A 13,658-nucleotide genomic window follows, 5' to 3' on the forward strand; every position below is an offset into this window, starting at 1 on the left:
TCTCCAAACTCGCCTCAGGAATATGGTGCATCTAGGAGCAATGCTGTTGAATTATTTAAGACTATTAAGAGGTTTAGTGTGGCTGCTGGAAAGGTTACCATGAGGTATCCGCTTGTCCTGTGGAGCTTTGTCTGTTCTGTATGTGACTGTTTGTCAGACTTGTTCACTAAATGGGAAGAAGAATGTCAAGTTCAGTCTTGTATCTCATAATCTTGTGTTCCCAGATGTCTCAGTTTCTGTACCTTGCTGGTCAGGTTCTTGGTTTTACACAGGAGTCAAAACTCCTGGAGCCTGATTCTGTTATAACTGCTGATTTGCGAGAATAAGAATTATTTGTGGGGGTCTTCTAGCCTGCTAGCAAAATAAGTTAACTCAAAACTTTGGTTGTTTCTTCTTCCAGTAGCTACTTAATTTAACGAGCATAATTCTATAAAAATGTACTTTTCTTTATCAGCAGTAAGAGTTCAAAGGATAATATTAATAAAAGTGAAAAAATCAAAAGAAGTGAAATTAACACAGTTTTGGACTCCCTGGTCATTCCAGTAACTATTTTAGCACTTAGAGCTGTCATTCTTAGGGGTTGCATGAAAACCATGCTAGTTCATTCAACCATGTTAGTTGAATGCTCTAAAATTATTGACTGTAATGATAAGGCATGGTTAGTAGTGATGCTGATGCAATTTTCTTTCTTGCCAACAGAGTTTCAGAAGCAGGAAGGCATGAAGTCCCATCAGAACAACCTGCAGCTCTATGACACACCCTATGAACCAGAAGGCAGTGGTGTGGAATCCGATTCTGAAAGTGTGGCGAGTCACCGTTTACGAGAAAACAAATTGCCCCAGGATGATGACAGGCCTGCAGATGAGTATGATCAGCCATGGGAGTGGAACAAAGTCACCATCCCAGCTCTGGCAGGTAGGATCCCTATATCGGAACCAGGAAATCCTCTCTCACACTCATGGCATATGTACTTGCCTTTGGGAGAATTCAAGTATTTCTGCTCTTTTGGTGTGTGTGTGGGGAGAAATCTCTGAAAAGCAAATGTGGGTAGTCTCAAATCTTCACCTGCTGCAGAATGTGGAACATTGCACTTCTTGTTTGGTGCTGAAGCTGACCTGTTGTCAACCATGTCAGCACTTGGTTCGTGTTAGTAAAACTTCTGTTTCTCCCACTCCTTGCCCCTACCCCCATTTCAATGGTTGTGATGTAGATAGTGTTTATTGTTGAGTGGCTCTATGATGAGGGAGTTGCTTTGCAAGGTCTTTAAATTGTGGGGCAATTCTTAAAGGGGCAGGACAAAAAATAGCTGTGTAATGTGCATGCAGTAACATGCTTCTACTCAGTGACGAGTTTCTTGGTATTTGGAGTATTTTCATTATAGTTGCAAGCATTTCTATGGATATGTAGAACTTGGTTTTGGATTAATCCTTTTGAACTCCTGAAGTTCTCCCACATCAGAACTTGTCAGTCAGGGAGATCTGATACAAACTGTTTTCTGTCTCTGAATGTCTGTGCTTGGTGTTGGTTACACTGCTCCTTCTTTTTCCTTTCTGTTGTTTTGTGGAAATGGCTGAGGGGGGCTTCATTCAGTGAGGATGTGATTCTAAAGGCCAAGGCTTTTTCTTTTGTAAAGCTTCTGTGTGCCCAGCAAAGCCCAGCTATATCAGCTGGTGCAACCATGTTCCAGAATGCTCTTGTGGGGTGCTAGATTCATATGTGCTCTGTGATTTTCCCCTCAATGGCATGTTCTAGTGAAAAGCTGTGTCTAGGAGCAGGGTTGTTCCCCTTTCTTTTTAGGAGTCAGCTTAGAAGAAAGCTTGGAAAGGAGAGTCATGTAAGGTGATGATTGTGGGGATGAGGAGGGAGGAAAAAAGATGCGGCTCTGGGAAGGAGCATGGTAGAAGCCTGAGAGCAATGATTAGTACTCAGGGTGCATTTACCCTGTGTAAATCCTGCTTGACAAACCTGTTTGCCTTCTGTGTTGAAACTACTAGATCTGTTAATGGAAGGAGAGCAGTAGGTGTCATCTATTCAGCATGCTGTGCTGTGGCATCAGCTGTGTTACCTGGTTTGGAATGCTAGATGTTAGACGGGTGGACTACTAGATTTGTGAAAACCTGTCAGGGTCATTGACCTCAAAGGGTAGTGCTCAGTGATTCATACTCTTCCTGGAGTCTGGTTACAAGTGTGATTCCTCAGAGAATCTGTTCTGGAACCCCTCATGTTTAGCATCTTTATCAGTAATCCAGAAGAGGAGGAGGGGAAGTGCATCTCATCAAGTCTGGATTGATATCAAATGGTGGGGAGGGTGTGTGTGTGCAGAGCTGCCATTCAAAGGGACCACCACTCAGAGGGACCTGGACCAGCTGGAGAAATGGGCTGACAACAACCTTGAAAAATCCAACCAGGACAAACTCAAAGACCTGTGTCTGGAGCAGACTAACCCCCTGCAATGATATGGACTGAGGACTGGCAGACTTGCTGGGTTACAGCTTTGCTGGAAGGGGCTTAAGGAGTCCTGGGGGAAAGTGGACTAAATGTGGCGAGCAGTGCTCCCCAACATTGATGAAGGCTAGCAGCGTCCTGGCCTGTGTGAACAAGAGCATAGCAGTAGATCAAGCAAAGTGACTGTTCCTCTTTACTTCACATTTCTTGGACAACATGTGTAATGCTGTGTCCAATACTCTGATGCAAGAAGGATGTTGATAAATGTTGCTGTCAGCAGAGAGCCACCAAAATGACAGGAAACTGCAGCACGTGACTTGTGAGGAGATGCTGAGAGAACTGGGCTTGCTTTGCCTGGAGAAGAGAAAGCTTTGAGGGGGATGTAATAGCAACTTCCCAATGCCTATGAGGAGATCTTCGAGAAGACAGAGCCAGGTTCTTCACAAATGAGCAGGTGTGTCATGGGAAGATGAGACATAAGTTGAATCAGGGGAGATTCTGACTCAATATGAGGAAATTTTTTCTCTGCAAGGACAGTCAAGCACTGGAACCAATTGTCCAAGTACCTCTCGCAGTCTCCATCTTTAGATTTTTGTGTGAAGGGATGACTGGATAAAGTTCCGAAGAACAACCTGATCTGATCACATAGCAGACCCTGCCTTGAGCAGGTTGGACTAGACACCTCCCACGGTCCCTTTCCACCTGAATTATTCTATGATTTTGCAATTCTGTGTGCCATGATATTGCCACGCTACAGAAATGAGAAGTGACTTCTCTCCACAGCTATACAGGGCTACTGTTCTGTAAACACAGCCTGTTGGGAAAATACCTTTCTTGGGTGTTTCTGACCTGATCCACTAATAGGTAGATGGACATGGGTGACAGAAATGTGTTTCTCTTCTAGCACTGTGGAGTAGAGCAGTGGCGATCTGTTTGAGAGTGATTCTGCCTCTCTGCTTCATTTGTTCTTACATCTTTAGGTTGTGGTTGATTTAGGTTTGTTTCCAAGCCAAGCTGATGTCTGCAGTATCCATTCTGTGACGTGTCTCTTGCTCCCACCCACATGGATGAATCTGAAGCAGCTGCTTAAAAAGAAACATCTTGCTTAGCATCCCCTTTCCTTTTGTTGGGCTCCTATGGAACAGAAGAGGAGGTTAAAGAAAACTGATTTCTACTTCCGAGCAGCATGATTTGCTCTGGTATGTGAGCTGTTAATAATCTTACGGAGTTCCAGGCTCAGTTGCTTTCCCATTAAGCATATGCTAATAGTTCTTTTGAGCCTGGATCTAAACCAGCATTCAGTTCTGCTGGATGCTGTGCAGGTAAAGTAGTCTTTTTCCCTAAAGAGCATGAACTCCAACACAAAAGTCTAACCTGCTTCTGTGGCTTCTAGTAGGATATACAGTTCTGCTGCTAAGCTCTGCCTGGTGGAAGCAGGCTTTGGTTCAGGCTTGCCTGAACTGACTCATCCCCTTTGCTGGACCAATTAAAATGCTTGCAAGACTTGTGCTGGGAGATTGCCTGGCTGTGAGATCCTGGCTATGATTTGGGATATCTATTGTGTGTCAAGGTAGGCTAATCAACAGAGATGTGTATCACTAGGTTTCCAGTGCCACAACGGCTATTCTGCAGATGCCGAGTGTCAGTCTGGTATATGTGTGTAAAGCCTTCTGCTTTGGGTTTGTGCTATGGCATTGGTGTCTGCCCCAGTTCAGCAGATATTTCCATGCCTTTTCATGTGTCCTTATAATGGCAGCAATGTTGCCTTTGCGTAGAGCATATGTGCAGCCTCCATCGCCTGACAGGTGAGTCTTATTACACAGCAGCATGGTCCACAGTAACTCTGTTGTAGAGGTGGGGTGTCTTCTACCTGGAAGGATCCACAAGCTACCCACAGCACATGTAGGGGCAGCACAGAGCCACAAGCAGTGAATTTGCAGTGGGTCTTAGGCTGCTCTCTGCATTCTTTCCCAGGGAATTTCTCTATTCTTCATTCTAGATTCTGGAGGGGTTTCCATCGTTTCCCGTCTGCCACCACGTCTGCTCCTTGCTTCCTCCTTTCTTTTGTTTGTCGTCTTCTTTTCCCCTTTCTTTTGTCCCACAGAGCTGCATCTATGTCTAGGCTCTCACTTATCCTCCTACCTAACACCTGGTCCCACTCTGTTACCTTCTTAGATCTCCTTGGGATTTTTCTCCTTCCACCTTCAGACATCTGCTCCCTATCACTCAAGACCCTCACCTATTAGCTGTGTGTGCATTTCTACCCATGAGGAAGAAGGATGATGTGCTTCCTCATTCATCCCCATCCTTCTAGCCTTCTGGGCTAGGCCAGATGCCATGGGAATGTCTGGGCTACAGTGACTACAGATTGCTGTTGAAGACATTCTGCAAGGAAGCTGAACAGTTAATTCTTGCTGACTGTGTTAGCTGAAAGGCTTCCAGTAATTTTTTGCCAACCTGTCCAGTGTTTGCTTGGCTCAAGGCACATTCAGCCATTCTTGCCTGTGTTCTTGGACAGTTTGGGCTTAGAGCTCCTTTTGAGCACAGAATATTTTGTTCAAAGGTGACAGAGAGTAAGTAAAGCCCTTGGACTGCATGAAAGAGCGGGGAGGAACAAATGCTTGAGCAGGTGACACTTAAGTCTTCAAAGGTGGAATTATTTAGAGCTCTTTATCTCTCTGCAGTTTGTTTCTGTGGTTTAGCATAGCAGAGGGATTCTGTGAGTTCAGTTTTTCCTTACTAGTTTTGATAATTTTCCAAAGGCTAAGAGTAGTATCAGAGTTACTGTGAGCTTCCCACACAAGGATGGTGATTGTATGCTACTCAGAAGTAATTTTTCTTTCAAAGTATGCAAAATAACTAAACCAGAAACTTCATCATTTAGCAACACTGAGATACAAGCTGTGGTACCAGTACACGTCTGTCTGCAGTGAGATCACGCTTTACAGATTTCTCAATTAGTACTACAGCAGCCACAGAAATGGGATTAGTAGTTTTAAAAGTTATTGTCTTAAGAGTCATATGTGTGCATATGGAAATCTTAGACCTTATTCTTCATGTATGGTGCATATTATATGTAGTGGCTGATTTTTAATTCACTGAATCCAGAGAAAAAATTTATTAGTTTATACTGCATACTACTGCATACTTTTTTGTGCACAGCTCATTTCGTGTTAAGTCTTTGAGCTCTGTAATCATCTTCATGCCCACTTTTTTGGTCTTTATCAGGTAAATTCTGAAACTGCTTTTGAGTGTTGATTTAAAAAAAAAAGAATCTTATTTTTGTTGATTTTTTTCTTCATCTGTAGTTTTTAGCTTGTCTACATATAACTAAATTAATAAGGCACAATCCATCCAATATGAGATTTTATGAATGGCCTATGTGTAAATATTCTTCTCAGCATTATGTAGTTAACACTTATGAAAGCACACTAAATTAAAATATTGCTTTACAAAAGTAACAGACTTAAGAAGTTGTTTCACTAAAAAGAGTTATGATATGGTTGAACTTCTTATGGGTTCAGCACGCAGAGTTGTGTTGTAAAATGCTAAGAGAGTAAACATTTTTGAGATGAATTAGATTTCTCTGATTGCATCTGTCATTCATTATAACTTTAGTATGTCTTGGGTACCTGATTATTTGTTACAAAGGAATGCATAAGGATTGGCTGCAAGCATAGATTCAAGCTGCTGTCTCACCTGGTGTCTCTATCCTTAATCTAACTCCTAGGAATTATGTTTAAATTAAGGAAAGAAAAGGTCCAACTTCTAAGTTTTCAGCTGTGGAAAGTTTGCAGTGGAGAAGTATTGACCCTCTGCTGAGATGTGTGAGGTCCTTTTCTGACTAATTGTGTACTGTAGTTCCGTAAAGTAGCTAGCTAATGTAGCTAGACAAGGTGGGGGTTTTTTCAGTTCTTAGCTGAAGTGGATTTCTCTGAAGAGCACAATGTTGGTCGAAGTGGTATTAGAAATTCTAGCAGTGGGCAAGTTGCACTTTAGAGGCCCACAACTACCATCTCCCAACTACTTGGAGTTGTGGAGGCTGTGAACCTGAAGGGACCCTCTGCTGAAACTTCCCTATTTGAGAAGTTCATCTGAAGGGAGCAACAGACTTTTGTGATGTGAAGGACAGACACAAAGAGACTTATGCAGCAGATGTTTTGGTTTGACAGGTGATAGGCCTAGAAAACAAACCAAAATGGCAAGCAACATGTCATGGTGTAACCCCAGCTGGCGATTAAGCACCATACAGGTGCCTGCTTACTCTTCCCCACACCACCACTAACCCACCCACCCACCCCACCCCCGCAAATGGCATGGGGGAGAGAATCAGGAAAAAAGGTAGAACTCATGGGTTGAGATAAAGACAGTTTAATAGGACAGAAAAGGAAGGGAAAATAATAACAACAACAATAACAGAATATACAAAACAAGTGATGCACAATACAATTGCTCACCACCCACTGATCGATACCTAGCCAGTCCCTGAGCCGTGGTGTCCCCTGGCGAACTCCCCCCAATTTATACACTGGGCGTGACGTCATATAGTATGGAATACCCCTTTGGCTCGTTTGGGTCAGCTGTCCTTGATGTGTCTCCTCCCAGGTTCTTCTGTACCCCCAGCCTCTGCTGGCAAGGCAGCATGAGAAGCTGAAAAGTCCCTGACTTAGTATAAACACTGCTTAGCAACAACTAAAACATCAGTGTGTTATCAACATTATTGTCATCCTGAATCCAAAACACAGCACTATACCAGGTACTAGGAAGAAAATTAACTTTATGCCAGCCAAAACCAGGACACAACACTAGAATTACCAAGAAGTTACTCATGCAAGTCTTTTAAGGAAAACATTTGTTCTTCTGCCATGATTTCAAGATTTATTGCTGAAGCATGGATAAAACCTGTTTATCTCCAACCTGGAGTTTGAGATGTGCCAGACTGAAAGTGTGCACAAGCTGTGAAGTCTGCTCAGGTTGAGGGGAGCATGTCTGCACTGTGGCTCCTAAGTACAGGACTGGGGCTGGGGCTGGTGTCGTTCTGACGCTGTGGAGCAAGCTATGTTTAGCCTTCCCCGGGGACTTCTGCTGTTAACTGCAGTGCTGAAAGATGTGTCTCTGTGTAGCAGAGCTGGAGTGCAGCATTTTGACTGGTTGCAGCTTGAGTTCTTTGACAAACAAATTTGGTTTTGTTTCATTGGAGGCTGTACAGCTGAAGCTGAAATGAGTTTTTCATGGCTTTTATGGGAAGTGGGCAGGATTTGTTGGACCTTCTGCTGAGCTGCGCAAACTGATTTGCCCACAAGAGCTGAGGATGGCAAAGTAACAGGAACAAAATGGCTTTCTGGTACATAAGTCTGGCTAGAAAAGGAGATAGCAACATCAGAGAGCCCGTTCATGAATGTCAGGCTGACACTGGCTCCTATTTGAGTGTGTGAGAAATCAGGCCTTTCCAGGCTGTCATGTGGGCATAGCAAACCTTTGGGTAAAGGAAATGCATGTGAAGTCTGTAGAGCCCATCTCAGTATTGCTTTACAAAATAAGTGGCCCTCTGTTATGAAGAGGGCCATCTGGTAGTAGTTTTCAGCACTGATCATGGACTCCTTGAAGGAGGATCTGTAGATGCCAAACTTGGTCACCTCTGCTGGCTGCAACTGCTGTTGCACAGAAAGCTGGTGCCTAGGACCCTGGGGGACTTGAAGCAGGGGAGTTCTGGTGTGCCACCGTCAGAGGGGTATGGCACCAACTACAGGGCAGTGGAAGAGAGGCCACATGGAGAGTGAGGAAGGGTCAGGTATGACATCGGTTCCATAATTTTAATGGCTCCGTAAACAGAAGTACCATAGCAATAAAAAACTTTACACTCCCAGCTGCATGGAATTGAGCTTCTGAACCTTCAGTGTATATACTACAGCTTTGGTTAAGAGGGGATTTGTAGCAACCAAAACTCAGTACTGATAACAACATTGTGTAGGTTGGTGCCTGATGGGGTATCACTCTTTTCAGTTTAATCTGCCTGGATATCCCTTTCAGACTGCTTCTGCCTACCAATTTAATTCACACACACACAAAAAAAAAAGAAATAGGGCAGGAGTGCAGAGACATGTCTGAGGTTTTCAGACAGAGAAAACATTCAAAAAGCATCTGAAATTTAACTTGGTGCTGTTTGGAGAACAGATCCTACTTCTAACCATCATGTTGTAAAGATACTGCTGTTTACAATCAGAACTGAGTTTCATGTTTGTTTTGTGAACTAAATTTATTGGTGTTTGCAAGATGTTGCTTGGTCAGAAGCTGACATTAAGTTCACCAGTTTTCAAAGAGTTCCCAAATTACATCCAGGTGTTTTTCTTAGAGTTGAAATAATAGTGCTGTTCATATATGTCACTGACAAGTATACACACGCAATGTTTCTCCTTGTTATGCTAATCAGCTTTCATTATCCAGTAATGAGGTTAAATCTGAGTTTCCATTTTAAGAAATAACCAGCATATTTCTGCCATGCATACTTCAGAATATGATTGAATACATTTGCCCAATTTTTGTGATAATTTGTGCCTAATTCCTCTGAGTAAAGGGGGAATTTGGGAGTGTCCTAAGCCCCATGAGGAAAGCATATTAAAATAACAGAAAAAAATACTCCAAAACATTTTCCATATCCAACACATCTCTATTCTGTATGCACTATTTTTTTGAACATTAGAGCTGTCTTCCTGTTGTATAGCATTGCTTTAAAACAGTAAGCACTACCAGCCACATGCCTAACTGGCTGTGTGTTAGAATAAGTTGAGTTCTAAATGCATGAGATCTATAACATGCTGTTGTAAGAAGCCCCTTTAATTGTCCTTGTAACATTTTCTCTGATATTGCTGTTGAAACTCACAGAGGAGGTGACTGCGCTGTGAATGTTTGTGCACATTGTGATGCCTGCTGACACAGTGAATTTTTCTGCCTGGTCCCCACTAGGTGACCTTCTTAAAACAATAAGCCATCTGCATCTGGGAGCATTAATTTTTGATGAAGAAGCAAGCCACAGAAGGCAGTGATAGTCAGGAATGTGGTGTGGGTAGCTCCTTTCACTGTTTCTGTCAATATTCTGTCCTTTAATTTTTTGAAATTACAGATATGTACAATCTGTAACTGCAAGTGTAGTAGGTGTAGAATGAGGACGGTGATACGCGATATCTGTGCTTTGCTACAGATATTGCAGTAGTCTAAGAAATTACAGCTTTACAAAATAAGTCATCTTGCTTTTCTTGGAATAATATAGTTTGTGAGAGAAAATAACACATGCCATTTTCCATTTTCATCACTTGTACTCTAATGTTTCAAGACAAAAGCTTTGTGCCAGCATTGTATAAGTGAATACGCTTTTAATTCATTGCTGCTTGCCAGTATTTCTGACGTGGCTAGATGGGTGTTGGCTGTCTGGATTTGCACCCAGATCACTGTTAGGATGATTCCACATAAACTGAGGCAAGCTGGGTTCTTGATGCTTTCAGTTGTTTGTTATTGTAATTATGGCAGGTGACTGAAAGCCTATCTTTGTTACTGTTACTTGTTTAACAGTATCATCTCTTGGGGAAGAAAGTATCAAATGTTAAGGGCTAGTTATTGTAACAAGGTTTAGAAGAGTGTGGATTTTGTTACTGGAAAAGCAAGAGAGTTTCAGGGCTATTTTGCATAGTTAGAAACACCTTTACATGACACATACAACTTTGTAGATAAACCACTACATCTTAATGCTAGTGGGTGCATGTTTATTCTCCCTGGGAAGTGAGAAACCTCTCTACGTCCTACAACTATTTTGGTCATTGTTAACCTTGCCTGGAGAGGTAATTATTGTGTATCTTGCAGCCCAATTTAATGGAAGTGAGAAATGGCAAGCATCTCCCTCTCCCTCAAATGACCAGCGCAGGCGGTTAAGAGCACCTGGAGGAGGCTTTAAACCCATCAAACATGGCAGTCCAGAATTTTGTGAGATCCTGGGAGAGAGAATAGATCCAACTATTCAACTGGAAAAACAGATGTAAGTAAGCAGAGTAATTGCTCTCTAGCTCTTTGCCTCCCCACTTACAGGAGCAGCAAGTGTCCCAGATCCTGCTGTCCAGCTCCCACTCCTCAGCATCCCCTGTTAGTGCTCACAAAAAACTTTTCTTCTTAATCCTGCAAAGTGTAAGTAACTTTTGTGTGGGTCAAAGCAGTGTTAAACAGGAAATTCATCTCAGGAACAGTGAGTTTTATCTGCTGAGTATGTGCAGTTATTCCACTTTCAACCATGTTGATTACATTGCACTACAGAAAACAGGTCTATATCATATATATACAAATTGTGCTTTAAAGCTGCACAAATTCCATATCTTTGTGGCTGCATAGCATGTTTCCAGTACCTCAGACATGCCATGCATCTGGCTGTAATACTGCTCCAGGGAGAGACTGATAAGACCACTTACAAAGCTTTCACAAAAGAGACTGTTATTTCTAATCTGGTGGTGTCAAATTTGAGGGTGGTATTTAGAGGCAGTTTTGTCAGCTCCAAACTAAAGTTCTGGGGTAATTCCGTGGAGTGAATGTCTGGTATCCACAAGGGTGGCCTCTGTCCTGCCTCGTTACCCTTCCTTGAATCATTTGGAGGGACTGGCTTGTGTGATGGAATGACCCACTGTCTCCTGTATCATACCAAAGGTGCAGCCCCATAGAAGGGGCCAGAATCCCCTGTTACACAAAGAAAGAAAAATCTTCTTGTGGAGCAGTTTACACAGGTAACACTGATACTTGTGAGCACTGAGAAGCCAGTGGATTCACACAGTAAAGTAAGGAAGCTGTGACTTGAATCCCTGAAAGCAGTCCCACTCCAGACACTGTCATTCTAAGTTGGATGCAGAATTTATTTTCCAAGGAGAGGGAGGGCATAATTTAGCATGGATGTGAGTGTGTTCTTTGTGAGAATACTTTGTTCCTGAATGGAAGTGGTATTGAAAGGATTAGCAATCCTTTTGCGCTTCGCATCCTCAGTAGGAGAGAAACCCCTCTGTCAATTCTGTCTGAGAGAAGGTAGTTCCTGAAATTCCTTTTCCTTTGACATTCTATTTTTACGTGCAATATTTGGAAACTTAAGCTTGAAACAGAGAATAATATCATTTGCATGGTGTTATAGTCCATCTAATCAACCTTAGTCTTTGAACCATCTGCTCATTGACAGATTATATACTTATCTCCAACAGAGGAAGTAGCAACTACTGTTGTGAAATCACTCACTGATACTGTTAGATAAATGCCTAAAAGGCTACAAATTTGACTGTAAAATTTGGTCCTCAGATTTGGGTAGTTCCCAACCCCCCCATTGGGGGGTTGTTCACTATACCCCCCCAAAAATATATTTAAAATACTGCAGGGAGTTGAACATCTGTTAATTAACTTGACTCATAAATATACTCTTTTAGTGTAACTGCAGTTATATATAACTGCAACTGATAATAACAACTGAAAACTGCAGAGCTAGTTTTGCTTCCTTTAGTTATTCAAGTGTTAATCACAAGATTCTTTTTGTTTCTTCATTATGCAGGATCAAACCTGAAATGAATGCACAGTTAACAATAATGTCAGCAAATGGAAGAGTTTAGATTTATTGTACCTTAGAATATCCATAATCATTCAAACTGCTCAAGTTTTAGTAGCATGAGACCTCTCCACAACACATGCCAAAACATTCCATCTTTCTTTACAGAAATGGAGACTGTTTTTGTAGAAAGGAGTACAAGATCTAGAGGAAAGGAAGCATGCAAGCTGACAAGTGGATAGGTAGGTTAGGAAGTTTCCCAAACAGGCTGACATACCAAGGTGTGATAATATATCAAGAAAATACTTCTAGTTGCTTGTGATTAAGGAGTGTCTAACTATGAACTTAGTGAACTCATGGACTCAGAGGAATTAAATGAATTTGTTCCATTTACTCAGTAATAGTGAAGAGAAGAAAGTATGTTCTGCTGTTTCCATTGTCTTACTGAAAGTGAATCCCTCCCACCCTTGTATACAAGATCTGGTGACTCCCTGTTTTGCTCTGACCAATTCAGAAACAGAGTAGTGTTGTGCATTATATGAGCTGTAATAACTGATTATACTTACTGTATAATTGATGCAGCTGTCCTGTCTTCAGTGGAGCTGTGGCCACTTAGTGCCTGAAACCTGACCATTGAGAAAGTAAGGGACTTCAGGAAGAACATTCTATAAACCACAATCAGGATGCTTTCAATCCTGGGAGGAGATCTCGATAAAGGTCAAAATGTGTGATTATGTTTGAATTTTGCTTTCAGGTTTGGATTGTGTGCTTATGTTTTCCAGGATATCTCAGAAGACATGCATGTCTTCAGGTTTTTATGTCCCATGCTTTTGCTTTGGTATCTTTCACAACTTGTCATTTCACTGTTTTGTGGCCACATCATTGACATTTGAATCTTTGACCTTTCTGCACAAATACCTGTATGCTGACATTTAAAAAATAGACACACCCACAGCAAACAGACCCAATACAGTTGAAACAGTAAATTATTCAGGAACTTTAAGCTGGTTATGGCACTATGCTTATCTCGCTAGCTAGCTGGAATAGGAGCAATCTGAGTGTCCCATTTAAATGGGCATATGATTCACAAGCAATTACACTTTTGGGTACTGCTGTTTACTCTCATCTGTAGCCAAAACAACTTTGAGGCATCACTTCTGAATGAGACATTCTCCCATCAGCAGTTGTCTTCATACATCACTGTTTTTCTTCCAACTGTTTTAAAAGCAGTTTTTGCTTCCTGGAACCAGCCCTGCATTCTTTTTCCATGAACCTCCCTGCCAACTGGGGAACACCAGATCTGAAGAATATGTGAAATACTTCCCTCTGAATATCAGAGTCCAGGCTATCTCCCTGGTTTTGGCTAGGTCATATTTTATTTTGATTTTATTTGGGCCTTTGGGGAGAAAAGAATGAAAAAATATTTCTAGCTAATAGGAATAATTTTTAGACTCTCCCAAATCCATTTTTGGATTTACACTTAGTGTTAATATTCTTCTCTTACACTCAGAAGACAAGCTAGTCTTTAAATTGCATGTTCAGAAATATCCTTTAGCAGTAAATATCTAATGTGAGATAGGGAGAACACTGCCTGGAAACATTTGCATCTGTGTGTCAATTTTATTTGTGAAGTGATGGAGCTGTCAGGGCCTCCCTT

The 13,658-nt window shown here is 41.8% G+C and overlaps 1 protein-coding gene across 4 annotated transcripts in view; it reads left to right on the plus strand.

Moving 5' to 3' along the window:
• SHB (SH2 domain containing adaptor protein B) overlaps nucleotides 1-13,658 on the plus strand; it is a 75,308-nt gene that overhangs the window by 43,538 nt on the left and 18,112 nt on the right. For 3 of the 4 annotated variants that reach the window (XR_008233518.1, XM_052777252.1, XM_052777250.1), the window contains exons 3-4: nucleotides 700-915; nucleotides 10,300-10,471. Coding sequence is in view for 2 of the 4 variants with exons in the window: in XM_052777252.1 (XP_052633212.1) it covers nucleotides 700-915; nucleotides 10,300-10,471 (388 nt within the window). In the remaining 2 variants the exon portion in view is untranslated. Of the gene's footprint in view, nucleotides 1-699; nucleotides 916-10,299; nucleotides 10,472-12,583; nucleotides 12,719-13,658 lie in introns of all 4 variants that reach the window. The other variant, XR_008233519.1, reaches the window with a different exon arrangement.

Source organism: Harpia harpyja, chromosome Z (assembly GCF_026419915.1).
Source record: "Harpia harpyja isolate bHarHar1 chromosome Z, bHarHar1 primary haplotype, whole genome shotgun sequence".
NCBI classification, from domain to species: domain Eukaryota; kingdom Metazoa; phylum Chordata; class Aves; order Accipitriformes; family Accipitridae; genus Harpia; species Harpia harpyja.